The 18760-nt window shown below is 47.6% G+C and overlaps 1 protein-coding gene across 1 annotated transcript in view; it reads right to left on the reverse strand.

Moving 5' to 3' along the window:
* COL21A1 (collagen type XXI alpha 1 chain) overlaps positions 1 to 18760 on the reverse strand; it is a 475958-nt gene that overhangs the window by 38807 nt on the left and 418391 nt on the right. The window contains exons 26-27 of the mRNA XM_073675431.1: positions 12198 to 12230; positions 8686 to 8832 (exon numbers count right to left, since the gene is read on the reverse strand). Of these exons, the coding sequence (XP_073531532.1) occupies positions 8686 to 8832; positions 12198 to 12230 (180 nt within the window). The remainder of the gene's footprint in view (positions 1 to 8685; positions 8833 to 12197; positions 12231 to 18760) is intronic.

Raw genomic sequence — 18760 nt, forward strand, 5'->3', positions numbered from 1 at the left:
GGAGAGAGCCACAAGCCAGAGACAAGAGGCGAAGAGAGCCTGTCTTGGCAGAGAAAAGACTTAATTTTCCCAGACTTTAGTGTCTGAGGCTGGAAGGATTCCACATCCCCCAGCAGAGAACCAGCCCGCAAGGGTCTGTACATTCCTTGGCCTAAGAAGCCTGGAGGCCCTGCCACAACCGAAGGGACCAGTAAAGCCGTACAAGGCTGGGAGCAGAAAGGAACCCACGTCGCAGGCCATACAGGCGAGAAAGCACGGAAGCTCGGAAACGTGGGCTGTTATCCTATCAGGAGGAGATAGTCAGAAGGAGCGCAGAAAGCACGGTAGGCCTACACCCTCACCCTGACCAGGGCCAATTTCCCCGTTGCTCTCAGACATCCAGGTCCCCTCCTAGCTGGGACTGTTTGTGGGTCAGTTTACCTGTTTAGTAAAGACCCTGGACTGCAACCTGTTGTCTGTGTGCTCCTTGCTCCTCCAGCACTACCATCACTCCCACCATCCACTATACTGCCCTGGGGCCGCACTCTTCCCGTGGGGAGTCACACGACCATAGCTGCACACCTCATCAGCCCCAGCGGTCTGCATGCAGCGGCGGTTCCTAATAACCGCAATCCACGGGTGGCGTAGTCGGACATAATCAATATAACGGACTACCACTGGCCTGACCACCCTGAGCCACGGAACCGGGTTGCCACTACTACTCCCATCGCTCCCTATTGCCCGGATCCGAGTGCCCCACGGCCCAGGGGGCGAGTTAGCTTTGGCGTAGTCGGCAGGATTTCGTGCCCGCAACCACCGGGTACTGCGTGCCTGAAAAAAGACTGTTGTAAACTTACCTGTGGAGAAGTTTCCCGCCATCAGACGCCATCTCGGACCGTTTCCCGCCGTCCGGAGTCGTTTCCCGCCATCCGGAGCCGATTCCCGCCATCAGACGCCATCTTGGACCGTTTCCCGCCGTCTTCTGCCGTCTTCCCGCCATCGGACGCCATCTTCAGGACGCCGCGCGGGAAGAAGAGGGGCGTGGACGTCAAAACCGCGCGAGATCCGAAGCTCCGCCCCACGCACCGACGCTGCGCAAGGTCCTGGAAGGGAGAGAGAGCGACGCTGACGTCATCGGAGTGCGACGCCAGGTCCTCGTCCAGAGCAGCAGCGGAGCCGCGGCCTACAGAAGAGGATCGTCGGAAGGTAGGCCACACTTCACTAGGGGGGGAGGAAGATGTCGGACACAGAGGCGCCCACTACCACCAACGCAGCTGCAGCAGCGGTGATGCCCTTTTCCCTGCCCTACATCCCTGGAGCGGCCTGGCTGCCCAAATACTCAGGGGAGCCCCATGCCCTAACTGACTTCAAGGAAAGGCTATACAGTTTGTTCCAGGTTTACCCCCTGACAGAGGAACAGAAGGTCAGCATACTAACAGGGCAGTTAACTGGCGCAGCCCAGAGGGAGGTAAAATCATGGCCCACTGAGGAGAAAAGGACTGTGAAGGGTATTCTGGCCTGGCTGCGGGGTACCTTTGATACACGTACCTCCGCTGAGATTAAAATGAGGCTCTATGGATGTAAGCAGCGGGCACAGGACAGCATCAGAGACTATGCCCTAAATCTGCAGGAAGCCTTGAGGGCTATTCAACAAACTGACCCTGGCAGTGTGCAGGAAACGGATAAACTGCTAACAGAACAATTCATAGAGGGTCTGCTGTCTAGCGCCCACAGGGCCCAACTGCGCCTCATGTTATTTCAGAACCCCGACCTGACCTTTGCCCAATTTAAGGACAGGGCCATAAGGGTGCTCCGTGAATCTGCAACCAGTGGCGCTATAAACCCCCGGCGCCCTGCTATCACCTACCACCAAGAGGCGGCGCCCTCCTCTATGGACTCCGTGGAGGCTGATGCACAGGCCCTGAACCAAGCCCCGTCGAAAGATCTGCACCACCAAGTCCAGGAGCTGACCAGGAGCGTCGCGGCGTTGACCAGGACCGTCCAGGCGTTGCAAGTGGACCCGTCAAGACCCATCGAGCTGGCTTCAAGTCCGGAGGATGTCCCGTGGCATCGACAGAGGAGGAAACCGTCGTTCCGAGGGAGGCCCACAGACCGCTACGCAGAGGATGGACAGCCTATTTGCCGTCGATGCAACCAGCCCGGACACATTTCCAGGTACTGTAATTTAAACGGGTCCAACCTGGGGCAGAGGGCCGACCCCCAGGCATAAGATCACCAGGCCCTTATAATTGGCGTGATAAGTACATTGGGGGGCGCCCGGTTTTACCCGTGGTGCTGGACGGTATCCCCATGAGCGCCTTGCTGGATACTGGGTCGCAAGTAACCACAATCCCTTATGTACTTTTTAAGCAGTATTGGACTGATGCTGATATCACACGGTATCCAGACAGTAACTTGAGCATCATCGCCAGTAATGGCTTACCCGTGCCGCAGATGGGGTTCAAGGAGATGACCATTAAAATTGGTAAAGTTGAACTGCCGGCACAGGGAGTGATTATTGTGGACATTGACCGTCATGAAAGTCACCCTAAAATAACTGTGGGTACTAACATAATTGAAAATTGTCTTTCAGAAGTAATTGTAATTCTACAACAGGTGGCGGTGAATGCTAGTTCCAGCCAACAGAGAGTCCTCAACAAGGAGATAAAAGCCCTGATGAGACGGCAGCAGGTAGAACTGTCTGGTGGTGAGATCGGTAGCGTAAGACTCAGTGATCCATTCCCCATTTCCATGCCTCCCAAAAGTGAAATGATGATCTGGTGTCGGACTGCAATCGGGTTGAGAGGTAGAGACTACCAAGCCATGGTAGAACCCGTGTACTCAGACAGCAGGCCCACCATTTTGACAGCCCGGGGGGTGGTTGATGTCCGTCATGGGAGGGTGCCCGTCCGCATCCTCAACATTGGGGAGAGGGAAGTACACTTACCCAGGTACGCTACACTCGCCAAACTGTTTGTCGTCGAACACCAAGCTATCAGGGCCGTGGAACCCTTGCCTCCATCTCCACAGGCGGAGGGTAATGGCTCCCAGAAACAAAAGGAGGACTGGTGCCAGAAACTCCACGTGGGTGCTGACTCCACTCCCCTGCACCAAAAACAAGGAGTCTACCGGGTGGTACAGGAGTACGAGAGAGTCTTTAGTAAGCACCCGCTAGACTTCGGCAGAGTGAAAGGGATAGAACACCACATCCCCACAGGGAGCCACCCACCAATAAAAGAGAGGCACAGACCTGTACCCCCTGCACATTATCAGAACGCCAAGGGTATGCTGCGGGAAATGAAAGAAGCTGGGGTCATTAGAGATAGCTGTAGCCCCTGGGCAGCCCCCTTGGTTCTGGTGAAAAAGAAAGACGGCACCATGAGAATGTGCGTGGACTATAGACAAATCAACCGTATCACCCACAAAGACGCATATCCGCTGCCTAGAATAGAAGAGTCTTTAGCCGCACTAAAATCAGCTAACTTCTTTTCTACTTTGGACCTTACTAGCGGGTACTGGCAGGTTCCTGTGGCAGAGGCTGACAAGGAGAAGACCGCCTTCACCACCCCGATGGGACTGAGCGAATTCAACTGCATGCCTTTCGGGCTCTGCAACGCACCAGGGACCTTCCAGCGGCTGATGGAATGCTGTCTAGGGCACCGAAACTTCGAGACGGTCCTCCTTTACCTGGACGACGTGATCGTCTATTCGAAGACCTACGAGGACCATCTCAAGCACCTGGCTGAGGTGTTCGAAGCCCTGGCAGGCTATGACCTGAAGGTGAAACCATCGAAGTGCCACCTGCTGAAACCAAAGGTCCAGTACCTAGGGCACGTGGTAAGCGCGGAAGGAGTAGCCCCTGACCCTGACAAGGTCACGGCAATCAAGAGCTGGCCAAGCCCCTCGAACATCAAAGAGGTGAGACAGTTTCTCGGGTTGGTAGGCTACTACCGAAGGTTCATCCCCGGGTTCACTAAGATGGCAGCTCCTATGCAGGACCTCCTGATCGGACAGTCCAAGTCCAGAAGTCAAAAGCCACCCTTCAAGTGGGATAAACCGGAAGAGGAGTCCTTCTGCCAGCTAAAGTTGGCCCTCACTGGGGATGAGATCCTGGCCTACCCTGATTATGGCCAGCCTTTCATTCTCCACACAGATGCCAGTAATGTGGGACTGGGAGCCGTACTGTCCCAAAACCAACAGGGCAGAGAACGGGTGATCGCATACGCCAGCCGGAAGCTGAGGCCCACTGAGAGGAACCCGGAGAATTACAGCTCCTTCAAGCTAGAATTATTGGCGGTGGTGTGGGCCGTGACGGAACGCTTCAAGCATTACCTGGCCTCCGCAAAGTTCACCGTGTACACGGACAACAACCCGTTGACACACCTGGACAATGCAAGACTGGGTGCCCTGGAACAGCAGTGGATGGCCCGTCTCTCCAACTATGACTTCGTGATCAAGTACCGGGCAGGCAAAACCAACGCCAACGCGGACGCCCTATCAAGAATGCCTCACTTACCTGAAGGTGACGAAGACCCAGAAGAGCTGGAAGAGGTAGAACTCCCCGCGTTTCACCGGTATGGAGCCGCTCAACACTCTCACCGCGTGAAGGAGGAGGATCTAACAACTTTGATGATGAATCCCCTACCTCACCACAGCTGGGCCGAGACCCAAGATAGTGACCCTGCAGTCCGCCTGGTGAAAGATCTGCTGACCCGGGAAGACGCCCGCCTAGATCCAGATGCCCCAGAGGAAGCCAAGCAGCTATGGAAGGAGAAGAGCAAGCTGTTCCTCTATGAAGGCAAGTTGTGCAGAAGGATTGTCAACCACCGGACGCACGAGCTGACCTGGCAAGTCGTGGTCCCAAGGCGAGATGCAGCTATGGTCCTGGGAGCTTACCATGACAGAGAGGGACACTTCGGTTGGAAGAAACTGGAGTTCCTACTAAGAGGAAGGTTCTTTTGGGTCGGCATGAGAGGAGCAGTAGAAAAGTGGTGCAGAGACTGTGGCCCTTGTCACCTGAGGAGGAAGGACCGCACCAGCCAGAAGACACCCTTGAGGCCCATCGTCACCACGCAGCCTCTTGAGCTGGTAGCTCTGGATCACGTCAAATTGGCTGCAAGCCGGTCCGGATACATCTACGCCCTGACAATCGTGGACCACTATTCCCGTTTTCTAGTGGTGGTCCCGGTAAAGGACTTGACAGCCCAAACAGCGGCCCGAGCCTTCCAGCAATACTTCTGCCATCCACACGGGTATCCGGAACAGGTCCTGACAGACCAGGGTCCAGCATTTGAAGCTGAAATCTTCCAGGAGTTCTGCAACCTCTATGGCTGTAAGAAGATTCGGACAACGCCTTACCACCCCCAAACCAACGGGATGTGTGAGAAGATGAACAATATAGTCATTGATCTCCTGAAGACGTTGCCCCTGGAGGAACGCAGCCTGTGGCCAGAAAAACTGCCGGACCTGGTAGACATGTACAACAATATCCCGGTGAACGCTACAAACTGCACCCCGGCTTACCTGATGCGAGCCAGACCGGGTAAGCTGCCCGTAGACCTGGAGATGGGAGTCCTAATACCTGAGGACACCTCCCCGGATGCGGACTGGGATACGGAAAGGCAACTGCAGTACAAGAAGGTACAGGAGAGTGTGGAGAAGAGCCTGGCCCAGGTGAGAGAGAAGCAAGAAAGACTCTTCAATCAACACGCCCCTGCTAGTCCCCTAGAACCTGGTGAGCAAGTCCTAAAGCGAAAAAGAAGGCTACATAAGTTGGACGACCAGTGGGAAAGGGAACCCTACACCGTACTGCAGTCTGACCACGACAACCCAAAGGTGTGCGTGATCACCAAGGACGGAGGAGAAACCACTAGTGTCGTCTCCAGAGACCACCTCAAAAGGTGCCCCGAGCAACTCCGCAGTGCAGAAGAGGATCAGAGTGACCTTGAACCCGCAGAGGACAAGGAAGAAATGATCAGCACCGTTCTCGGAGAGTTCCCTCAGTCCTGGACTCGCATAAATGATGCCATAGTGGTACCCGTCCTGCATTTCCTGCAACCGGCCCAGCAACAACCAACACCAGAGCCGGAAGGTGAAGAGGAGCAAGCAGTTCCAGAGGCAGAAGAGCCTGTACCAGCAGCCCAGGAGAGTCAACCCTCTGCTGACAGTGAGCCTGCCATGCCTGCGGTAAGCCAAAGGACCCGCAGACAGCTGCCTGCCCTACCTGTACACCCAGCTGGTAGCTGCACCCCTAACGCTAGTCGGGAAAGCCAGGTTGGTCCACCACCAGACAGTGGGTTAAGGAGGTCAACCAGGAGCACAAAGGGGCAGATACCCGCTCGCTGGAGAATATAGGATGTACTAAGATTGTAAATAACCCTGTTGCAAAATGTTGAATTGTTTGCCAAAGTTACCTGCATGTTTATTGATAGTGTGTTTCAGTTTCTTGCAGTTACCGTAAGGATTCACAGGTTATGGACTTTTTATAACCGGGACCTTGTATGGACTGCATTCTGAGCCTAACCCAGGAATGAACTAAGACTGTGAAGGACTTGGGGTAGGACAGACCCCCACCTGGTTAAGGCTCCCCGTTGTTTTGGTGATATGGACACCCGGTCACAGACCACACTGTGACCTAAAGAACTCAATTTGTGCGTCGTCTGTCTGTTATTGTTTTATAGTTATGCATATTGTCTTTGTTTATTGTTTAGTCCCGGAGTACTAAATTTCACTAGGGGGGAATGTGTCACCCTACCTGGATGCCACTAGTGTAATAAAGCTGTGTCTGAGAGCAAGGGGGAGGTTCTCTGGTCAGGGGAACTTTAGCATGCAATGCCTCCTGTCTCAGGCCAGTAGGGGGAGCAGGCTGCCCCTATAAAAGCTGGTACTGGGGACAGGGTTAGAGAGAACTGGATTGCCTGTCTCAGCTCTGAGACGTGTCCCAGAGTGGAGCAGGGACAGAAAGTTGATTGCACCTAAGAGGAAGTGTGGCAGGAGAGAGCCACAAGCCAGAGACAAGAGGCGAAGAGAGCCTGTCTTGGCAGAGAAAAGACTTAATTTTCCCAGACTTTAGTGTCTGAGGCTGGAAGGATTCCACATCCCCCAGCAGAGAACCAGCCCGCAAGGGACTGTACATTCCTTGGCCTAAGAAGCCTGGAGGCCCTGCCACAACCGAAGGGACCAGTAAAGCCGTACAAGGCTGGGAGCAGAAAGGAACCCACGTCGCAGGCCATACAGGCGAGAAAGCACGGAAGCTCGGAAACGTGGGCTGTTATCCTATCAGGAGGAGATAGTCAGAAGGAGCGCAGAAAGCACGGTAGGCCTACACCCTCACCCTGACCAGGGCCAATTTCCCCGTTGCTCTCAGACATCCAGGTCCCCTCCTAGCTGGGACTGTTTGTGGGTCAGTTTACCTGTTTAGTAAAGACCCTGGACTGCAACCTGTTGTCTGTGTGCTCCTTGCTCCTCCAGCACTACCATCACTCCCACCATCCACTATACTGCCCTGGGGCCGCACTCTTCCCGTGGGGAGTCACACGACCATAGCTGCACACCTCATCAGCCCCAGCGGTCTGCATGCAGCGGCGGTTCCTAATAACCGCAATCCACGGGTGGCGTAGTCGGACATAATCAATATAACGGACTACCACTGGCCTGACCACCCTGAGCCACGGAACCGGGTTGCCACTACTACTCCCATCGCTCCCTATTGCCCGGATCCGAGTGCCCCACGGCCCAGGGGGCGAGTCACTAGGGCTCCTATGTATTCACCAAGGAGTGCCTGCTGCCTCTGCTGTCCTGAGCCCTGAGGTGTTGTGCACACACTTTACTATGCCAAAATGGATGTCTTCATACGTGGCTTTACTGCTCCAAGGTGCTAAACACACACTTAGCTATGCTCTATTAAGTTGCCTGTCAGGATATTTGGCCCTGCTGCTCCAAAGTACTGTTCATATGCTTCACTCAGCTGTACCAAGGTGCCTGACTGCATTTCCAGATCCACTATTCTACACTGTTCCAAATGCCATCTAAGATATCCAGATCCACAATTTAACTGTGTGCCATGTGCTGTCCATCATATTCAGCTCTGCTGTTCCACGTACCATCCGCTATATCTCTCTGCACCACTGCCTCCAATTCAAGCTATTCTTTCAGATTTATGGATTTGTGAAAACACCCCACAAGGTGAGCTATAAAAAAGGCCAATACAACTGAGCGTACTTAGTTGGTGGAGTTGGAGAGATGATGCAGAGAGATCAAGAATAATCAGTATAGAATAGCTGCCATGTCCTTTAGTTATTAGATTGTTTGAGACTTTAGTAAAAACTGTTTTTGTAGATTTTATGTGGAAACTAGATTATTAAGGGTCAAGAAGAAACCTCTGAGAAAGATAGGGAATTAGGATAGAGTAAACCAAGCATTCCAATAGTATCTGTTTCACAAAAAAAATTGATGTTACTTAATATGCATAAATTCGCTATGGAAAGATTAAAAGGCACATCAATGTTAAACTACTATTGTTAAGCTTGCAAAAAAAACATGATAATCCTCTAAGATTATTTTTTTCCTTACCAACTGGTGTAATCTGACTGAAACAGTGATGACAAAGACATTGGTCTACATTGCTTTGAATCAATTTGCATCAGTTTTCACAATCCATTTCAGGTATAAAGCAAAATGATTACATGAAGAAAGAATGTTACATACAGGTCTTCCTTCTTGACCAGGCAGGCCAGGTGGACCTCTATCCCCACTAATACCTCTAGGGCCAGGAGTACCAATTAATCCTGGAGGACCAGGCTCTCCTCTTTGTCCATTAAAACCTAGAAGTCCTGGTTCTCCAATGTCTCCTTTCTGAAAAGATAACAGTATAAGTAAATTGATTCTATAACTGTGCTTTTACATTATTCCCTTTTACTCATAAAATTGTGTTTATCATCTTTTCACATAGCTGTTAAAAGGTATCAACTACTGAGGATTTTCAATTTTGATTATTTTTCTATCCACTCCATAACTTAGCACAAAGATATTTTTTTTGATAAAAGGTAATCCATCGGCTTGGACATTCTGAGCAACACATGTGTAGCATGTTATACTGTAGAGCAAGAGAAGCTGAACAAATTGATATATTGGTTTCCGATAAAAGATTCAGTGTAGCTTACATTTTATTCATTGAAATCAAAGGTCATTCTGGGCTTAACAATTAAGGGGGTGACCTACTAGGTGGCAGACAATCTTACCTACATAATAGCCAGTTTAGACAGGCCGACCAGAGTTCTATGGACACGGAACAATTGCTAATACAATCATTCAGTGAACATAGAATATAATCCTTATGGCAGCACATCTCCCATTTATGTAGGCCGATGTACTGCTAAAAACTCTGATTTTAATGCAGACATGAACAATTCAATCACCAGAAAAATTAGCTTTGTGTTTTGTTCACTGGACGATTGGTGGCCAATCTTCAGTCAACAAGCATTTCAAAAAATGCTAATTTGCCAACTTTTCGTTTGTCTAAATGAGCCTTAAGCATGTATGCAGAGATTACAATTATGTCAATTACTGTTTAGGGCCAACATATGACTACTATGCCCAGAATGATCAGGGATTTAATGAAAAAAGTGCAAGCTACAGTATACTGAGTGATTATCAAAAAACCTATACCTCAATCGTCTCAGATACATCTGCACTATTCCTTGACCAGACACTATATATAATGCGTTGCCTTTATCTGATTTTATTACATTTATTTTAAGGTGAACCAACCTTTAACATTCATTGAAAGCAAGGTGCTATAAAGAGAAATGGGTAACTAGTAGAGATGAGAAAATGTATTCAAGTAAAATGGAATTGAATTCTACTCAAATTTTACAAAAAGCCATATTCATCAGAATATAAGTTGTTTTCAAATTCACTCTAGAGGGCCAGACAAATGATTAAAAAAATAACACTCATCTCACCACACATCTGTCCCACCATCTCTGCAACCAACTGTCTGGTCTTTGGAGCTTATTCTTTTCTCATTCGCCTGTCACATATATTCTCTTCAGCTTCCTTCACTCAAGGCCCTGGAATCTGGCTCAAAAGACTTTTAACTAAAGTCACTGCACATGCATCAAACCACCACTCAGGCGAAGCATGTAATGACATTGTGACATCACTATACAGTGCATTGTTAAAGTATTTGCCCCAATGGAACTTTTCTACCTTTTGCCACATTTCAGGCTTCAAACATAAAGATATAAAATTCTAATTTTTTTGAGAAGAATCAACAACAAGTGGGACACAATCGTGAAATGGAACTAAATTTATTGGATATTTTAAACTTTAACAAATTAAAAACTGAAAAGTGGGGCGTGCAATATTATTCGGCCCCTTTACTTTCAGTGCAGCAAACTCACTCCAGAAGTTCAGTGCGGATCTCTGAATGATCCAATGTTGTCCTAAATGACTGGTAATGATAAATAGAATCCACCTGTGTGTGATCAAGTCTCTGTATAAATGCACCTGCTCTGTGATAGTCTCAGGGTTCTGTTTCAAGTGCAGAGAGCATCATGAAGGCCAAGGAACACACCAGGCGGGTCCGAGATACTGTTGGGGCAAAGTTTAAAGCCGGATTTGGATACAAAAAGATTTCCCAAGTTTTAAACATCTCAAGGAGCACTGTGCAAACGATTATATTGAAATGGAAGGAGTATCAGACCACTGCAAATCTACCAAGACCTGGCCGTCCCTCTAAACTTTCATCTCTAACAAGGAGAAGACTGATCAGAGATGCAGCCAAAAGGCCCATGTTCACTCTGGATGAACTGCAGAGATCTACAGCTGAGGTGGGAGAGTCTGTCCATAGGACAACAATGAGTCGTACACTGCACAAATCTGGCCTTTATGGAAGAGTGGCAAGAAGAAAGCCATTTCTCAAAGATATCCATGAAAAGTCTTGTTTGACGTTTGCCACAAGCCACCTGGGAGACACACCAAACATGTAGAATAAGGTGCTCTGGTCAGATGAAACCAAAATCGAACTTTTTGGCCACAATGCAAAATGATATGTTTGGCGTAAAAGCAACACAGCTCATCACCCTCAAAACACCATCCCCACTGTCAAACATGGTGGTGGCAGCATCATGGTGTGGGCCTGCTCTTCTTCAGCAGGGACAGGGAAGATGGACGGAGCCAAATACAGGACCATTCTGGAAGAAAACCTGTTGGTGTCTGCAAAAGACCTGAGACTGGGACGGAGATTTATCTTCCAACAAGACAATGATCCCAAACATAAAGCAAAATCTACAATGAAATGGTTCAAAAATAAATGTATCCAGGTGTTAGAATGGCCGAGTCAAAGTCCAGACCTGAATCCAATCGAGAATCTGTGGAAAGAACTGAAAACTGCTGTTCACAAACGCCCTCCATCCAACCTCATTGAGCTCGAGCTGTTTTGCAAGGAAGAATGGGCAAGAATTTCAGCCTCTCGAAGTGCAAAACTGATAGAGACATACCCCAAGCGACTTGCAGCTGTAATCGCAGCAAAAGGTGGCACTACAAAGTATTAACTTAAGGGGGCCGAATAATATTGCACGCTCCACTTTTCAGTTTTTAATTTGTTAAAAAAGTTTAAAATATCCAATAAATTTTGTTCCACTTCACAATTGTGTCCCACTTGTTGTTGATTCTTCCCAAAAAAATTAGAATTTTATATCTTTATGTTTGAGGCCAGAAATGTGGCAAAAGGTAGAAAAGTTCAAGGGGGCCAAATACTTTCACAATGCACTGTATTATGATGTGTGTCTCCAAAGTGATGACATGGCGCCTGCGCAGTGACATCGAAGGTGTAGTGAAGCTGCAAGCCACAACTTTAAAGAAGGTAAAAATAATGGGCACAATGGAGGAAGGGAAAAATAATAAATACAGAGGAACAGGTGGTAGGCTGGGGAATAGTGGGACAGGTGAGTAGTAAGGTGAGGGATTGATTTTTTATTTTTTGCCCTACCTTTATTTTACTCTGCGCCTTAGAGAGGCCTCAGTGCATTATAAGGAACATTCAACTTGCAGGGATTAATTTCGCTGCAAATTGAGTTTCACTGTCTAATCCACATGATTTGCTGAATTAAAATGTTGGCAGATCTGCTCTTCTGTAGTAAAGAACTGATAATTTATGTATTTTGCTGAAAAATAGCATTCATATCCATCTTTAATCTAGTGACAGCGATACACACCTCTCCTCTGGAACCAGCAACTCCGGGCTCTCCCTGGAATAGAAATTAAAATATAATATCAAAATATCAACACAATTTAAATACTATGTATTAAGATAAGAGAAGAATAATGGCAAAATGTATTGCTTACTGAAGTAATTCCATTTTTTTTTACATGAGAAGTACTTATGTGCCAATTGGCAGTGAATCTCTTTTAGGGTTCGCTCACATCTGCGTATAAAATCAGCGAGTGCAATGTGACAAAAAAAAAATCGCATTGCACTCATAACACTGTTATTCAATAAGGGCTGGAATTGGGGTGAGGAAAAAAATCGCAACATGCTACATATGGCCACGTAAAATGGCTGAGACTCACCAATTTAAATCAATGGGTACGAGAAAAAAATAGCACAGCACACGGAACATGCGAGTACCGGGTGATTTTTTACGCACCCATCTCATAGGAAACCCGACATTTCATCAGTCGAGTACAAGAAATTCACAGTGTGAACCGTCAAAATAGAGCAGATATATATATATATATATACACACACACATACATACATACAGACAGAGGGGGGGGAATAAGTATTTGATACACTGCCGATTTTGCAAGTTTTCTCACCTACAAAGAGAAGAGGAGAGGTCTGGAATTTTTATCGTAGGTATATTTCAACTGTGAGGGACAGAATGTTTAAAAAAAATCCAGAAAATCACACAGTATGATTTTTATATAATTAATTAGAATTTTATTGCAAGTATTTGATACAATAGAAAAACAGAACTTAATATATTTGGTACAGAAACCTTTGTTTGAAATTACAGATGTAAGACGTTTCCTGTAGTTCTTGACGAAGTTTGCACACACTGCAGCAGAGATTTTGGCCCACTCCTCCATACAGATCTTCACCAGATCTTTTAAAGTTTGTGGGCTGTCACTTGGCAACATTGTGTTTCAGCTCCCTGCAAAGATTTTCTATAGCCTAGGCCAGTTCAGGACCTTGAAATGCTTTTTAGGAGCCACTCCTTAGTTGCCCTGGCTGTTTATTTTGGGTCATTATCATGCTAGAAGACCCAGCCACACCCCATCTTCAATATTCTTACTGAGGAAACAAAGTCATTGGCCAAAGTCTCACGATACATGGCCCCGTCCATCCTCCCTTCAATATGGTGCAGTCATCCTGTCCCCTTTGCAGAAAAGCAGCCCAAGTATTATTTTTCCTTCACCATGTTGGGATTGTGTTCTTGAGGTTGTACTCATCTTTCTTCTTCCTCCAAACATGGAGAGTGTCTATTTTGGTCTCATCTGACCATATGACATTCTCCCATGCCTTCTCTATATCATCCAGATGGTCATTGGTGAACTTCAAATGAACTTGGACATGTGCTGGTGTGAGCAGGGGAACCTTGCATGCCCTGCAGGATTTTACTCCATGACGGCGTAGTGTGTTACTAACGGTAATGTTTGAGACTGTGGTCCCAGCTCTCTTCAGGTCATTGACCAGGTCTGCCCTGTTCTGGCCTGATTCCTGACCTTTCTCAGAATCATCCTTACTAATGATGTGCGAGCATGCTTGACACTGTTCAGTACTCGCCCGAGCATCTCACTGTTCGACATGCTTGGCGCTCAGCGAGTATCTCCGGAATGCACAGGCGGGAAGCTCAGGTCCCCGCCCTGCATGTTTGGCGCTCTTTGGAGAGCCAATGATCGTGAACGGATTGTCTGCCACTCACTGTAATGCTGTAGCCATCTTGGTTGAGGCATTACAGTGATTGGCTGGCCGCTAGTGATGATCGAACATGCTCGTTGCTCGAGATTTATGAGCATGCTCGGGCGAGCACCTATTATCTTCAACGTGCTCGGGGGTTAAGTTTTCGTCGCTCCGTGAACTTGATTTGAGACTGTTTGACAGCTTTAATACATGTGAGGAATGCTTGTCTTTCCAGTATTTTTCACATATGTTAAAGCTGTCAAACAGTCACAAATCATGTTTACGGAGCGATGAAAACTTAACCCCCGAGCACGCTGAAGATAATAGGTGCTCGTCCGAGCATGCTCGTAAATCTCGAGCAACGCGCATACTTGATCATCACTACTGGCCGCATATCGTCATCAGGTCTATATAAGACCTGGTGCCCCTATGCTCGTCACAGTCTAACCCGGAAACAGGCAGAGTAGGGACAGGTGCTACTGTGTAGGGGACAGAACTGGCGGTGTAATAGTTAGATAGTTAAATAGTTAGCTTACTGAAAAGTACCAGCAGCAAGCTAAGGAGATGGTGGCCTCTATCATCATCATGACCTTCAAGGTTTGCACAATGAACTCTCCTGCAGGAGAAGCCAGGGCCCACCGGAGGAGTATCCTGTTCCCTGGTGGGCCTGTCCAACACTGCCGAGAAGCAGCCCTGGCTAATTCTGTGGGAAGGTTCCCGGACACTATATGGCTGCTTTTTTACTGTGGACTGGCTCCAGCAATCTATACGATTGCAATTTATAAGATCCCTTCACTGGCTCCCAATTGCTCAGCGTATCCAGTTCAAGCTACTAACATTAACCTACAAAGACATCCATAATCTTTCTCCTCATAATATCTGTGAACTAATCTCCCATATATTGCCTTGCGTAATCTCTGGTCTATCATGCTGGAGAAACTTGCACCTACTGCCAATCAGTATCTTCAGCTCCTTTGTGAGACACAAATGTATTTGGGTAGCCACTCAGTCTTCCAAATAAAATTCCTGAGAAGGAAATTATGGATGGCTTCGCTTTTGGTACTGGGGACACTGCTAATACCATAGCGTTGTACCATAATTCACGGGAAATATTCCTGGCTGGTTGGAGACAAGCTCATTCCCACAGAAAAGTACCAGAATGCTAAGGAGATGGTGGCCTCTATCATCATGAATAATTTGCTAGTTGACTAGGAGACCGACTACTGCTGCTGTCTACCTTGTGAACATTGTCGTGAAGCTTGATTGATACAGGGCACGCAATCCTATGCGTTGGGAAGACATATTCCATCCCAGGGTCCGACTTGGTCCTGGCTTCCACAATAATAACCCAGTGATGTGTCAGTGAGATGTACCATCCCTGGCCACATTCACTTGTCCATGTGTCTGTGGTTAGGCGGTCCTTCCCACCATCTGCGCTGGTGAGGGTACGGGTAATGTTCTGGGACCCGTGAGTGTATAAGGCAGAGATGACACCGGGAGAAATACTGGTGGCTGGGAACCGAGTACTGAGGGGCAGCCGCCGCCATGAGGTTGCAGAAAGCTTCCGCCTCCACGAGCCTAAAAGGTAAAATTTCTAGTGGAAAGCAGTAGAGAAATGTGGCAGTTTAGTATTGTGGCCTGTGGGTGGTTGGCTGTGTATTTGTGCAAAGACTGGGGTAGGGACAACTGAACACTGTGCTGGGATAAGGACGTGGACGCTGATGGTGATGGTTGCAAGTATGCAACGACAGGTGCAGGGTGGGAGGCATTTTCGCCTGCATCATGAATGGAGGCTTGGCATGCATATACAACAGGGGAAGAGGCAGTGGTGTCACCCGCAGACACTGTTTCTGGACCCTGGCTTTTGGCCCATTGACTTCATCATCCATCACCTCGTCTTACACTTCCTCACTCTGGTCCTCCTCCTGACTTTTTGTCCATTGTGTCTCATTATCACCCACCTCTTGCGACAGTAATTGCACTTTCCCACCATCACCTTTGGCTGCTGAAATATTTTGTCATCACTACATGCAATCTTCTGTTGCTCTGCTTGAAACGGGCCTTGCGAGAGGCCCAAATCTATAAGTAGAAAAGTGAACAGCTCTTGGGATAACCCTGGACTCTAATCTCTCCTTCAAACCACATATCCTAGCTCTTTCTACTTCCGAGCGAGAGGCCAGAATCTATAAATGGAAAGATGAACAAAACAGCTCTTAAGAGTGTCCAAGTGTGGGATCAGTTGACTCAGAGCACTCTGAATGGTTTGAGGAAGGAGGATCAGGGTGAGGAATATGCCGACTCCAAGTAAAAAATATCTCCCAGATCCGCACATTCCGCAACCCCGAAACTGCAAAAACACTAGTACACACCCTCATCATCTTCCGCCTCGACTACTGCAACCTTCTGCTCTGTAGCCTCCCTTCCAAGACTCTCGCACCCCTCCAATCTATCCTAAACTCTGCTGCCCGACTAATCCACCTGTCCCCCCTCTATTCCCCAGCATTTCCTCTCTGTCAATCCTTTCACTGGCTCCCCATTGCCCAGAGACTCTAGTTCAAAATCCTAAACTTGGCATGCAAAGCCATCCACAACCTGTCTTCTCCATACATCTGTGACCCAGTCTCACGGTACTTACCTGCACGCAACCTCCGATCCTCACATCTCCTCTTTCCACAATCGCATGCAAGATTTCTCCCGTGCATCCCCCCTACTCTGGAACTCTCTACACCAACATATCTGGCTCTCGCCTACTGTTGAAACCTTCAAAAAGGAACTTGGAAACCCACCTCTTCCGACAAGCCTACAACCTGCATAAACCCTTGCTCCACCATACCGCTACATGACCAGCTCTACCCTCACCTACTGTATCCTCACCCATCCCCTGTAGACTGTGAACCCTCGTGGGCAGGGTCCTTTCCTCTCCTGTGCCAGTCACTGTCATATTTTTGTTCTGAGATTATTGCAATTGTTTTTGCGATGTATACCTCTTTTTCACATGTAAAGCACAATGGAATAAATGGCGCTAAAGAAATAATAATAATGTGGTCCAGACTCACGGCTACCGAGACTGGACAGTGTGGAAGACAGGGTGGTGGTGACAAAGTGACTGCTATCCAACCAACAACCTTTTCACACTGCTCTGGCTTCAAAAGTGGTATTCCGCGACCGCCTAGAAATTGGGACAGTAATGTAGTTCGACATGATGAGGGTGTTTGTTGTGCTCCCTCAGTTTCAGCCGTGGGCACAGTTTCATCTTGCCCACGGCTAGGCCCCTGCGTGCACCATCACCATTACGGCCACTTCCCTGTCCCTTGCCACAAGCCTTGCCCATTTTAAATGGAGTTTAATATTTGTCACGTTGCCAAAAATGTCTGTATTATTACCACAGTAATATAGGATCACGTCTGATGACCACAGTTTTAGGCAGTGACCTGGGAGTCAGACATGCTTCCAGGGGTCTTCCCCATGCTGTTCCCATTTCTTCTCAGCAGTGTATGGAAGTGTCTGATCATGTCTCACACACCACATGGCCAGATAAGGTAGTAAAATGTTAAAATTACATTTACTGGTGAATGTATTTTTCACCGTTGAAAGCAATGCAAAAGTACAAAAACGCATCAAAAATAATACGTGTAAACATAGCCCAAGGTGTGGAAAGCATTTTTTTTTAGTTATTTTGCCTTATGTATAAGTCATTACCCTAGACAGGATGTTCCTTAACATTTTACCCAGGAAAATCCATTTTGGTTTCGTTTTTGTATGTTTTATTGTGAGCCCGCACTAGTGGCATAACACTGTGACAACATTGTTCACAGCAGTGACCTGGGAGTTAGAGATGCTTACAATGGTCTTCCCCATGCTGTTCCTATATCAGTTGAGCACTGTTCCCATCGATCTTGGCAATTTTTAGGCCCCCTGCAGACCTCCGGGGGAGGGGGGGGCGCTGGAAAAATGCTTGAGTTTCCCATAGACTTACATTGGGCTCATTGCTCGGGTCGAGCACTCGAGCATTCCAATTTGCTTGACCCGAGCAACGAGTACCCGAGCATTTTAGTGCTCGTTCATCACTAATCCTTACCCCATGAGGCGAGATCTTGCATGGAGCCCCAGACCCAGGAAGATTGACAGTCATCTTGAGTTTCTTCCATTTTCTAATAATTGTGCCACCAAGTTATTGCCATCTCACCAAGCTGCTTGCCTATTGTCCTGTAGCCCATCACAGACTTGTGCAGGTCTGCAAGGCTGCAGTGCTAACCACTGAGCCATTGTGCTACAGCTATTTGGTCTTGGCCATGGTGGAGAGGTTGGCATGTGCTTGAGTGTGTGGACAGGTATCTTTTAGACAGGTAACGAGTTCAAACAGGTGCAATTAATACAGGTAAGAAGCCCTCCTACTCTGCACTTAAGGAAAAACTAACAGGTCAGAGAGCCAGAGTCCTTGCTGGTTGGTAGGTGATTGAATACTTATTTCATGCAATAAAATGCAATTTAATTATTTAAGGATCATACATATTGATTTTCGGATTTTTATTTTTAGATTCACAGTTTAAGTGTACCTATGATAAAAATTGCAGACCTCTCCATTCTTAGTAGGTGGGAAAACTTGCAAAATCGGCTGTGTATTAAATAGTTATTTTCCCTACTGTAGATAGAATAATTAGATAGAAGGATGTCATTAAGAAATATAATTATATATATCAATGGTGTAATTTTTTTTGGGGTTGATGTCAGCTTTGTAATGTCAGCTGACATCAAGCCCAGTGGTTAGTAATGGAGAGGCGTCTATAAGACATCCCTATTATTAAACCCATAAGTTTAAAGCAAAAAACATGTACACACAGAAAAGTCCTTTATTTGTACAAAGCACTCCCA

This window comes from Phyllobates terribilis, unplaced genomic scaffold, assembly GCF_046119375.1.
Source record: "Phyllobates terribilis strain yellow unplaced genomic scaffold, ASM4611937v1 Scaffold_3__8_contigs__length_932513732, whole genome shotgun sequence".
Lineage (NCBI taxonomy): Eukaryota > Metazoa > Chordata > Amphibia > Anura > Dendrobatidae > Phyllobates > Phyllobates terribilis.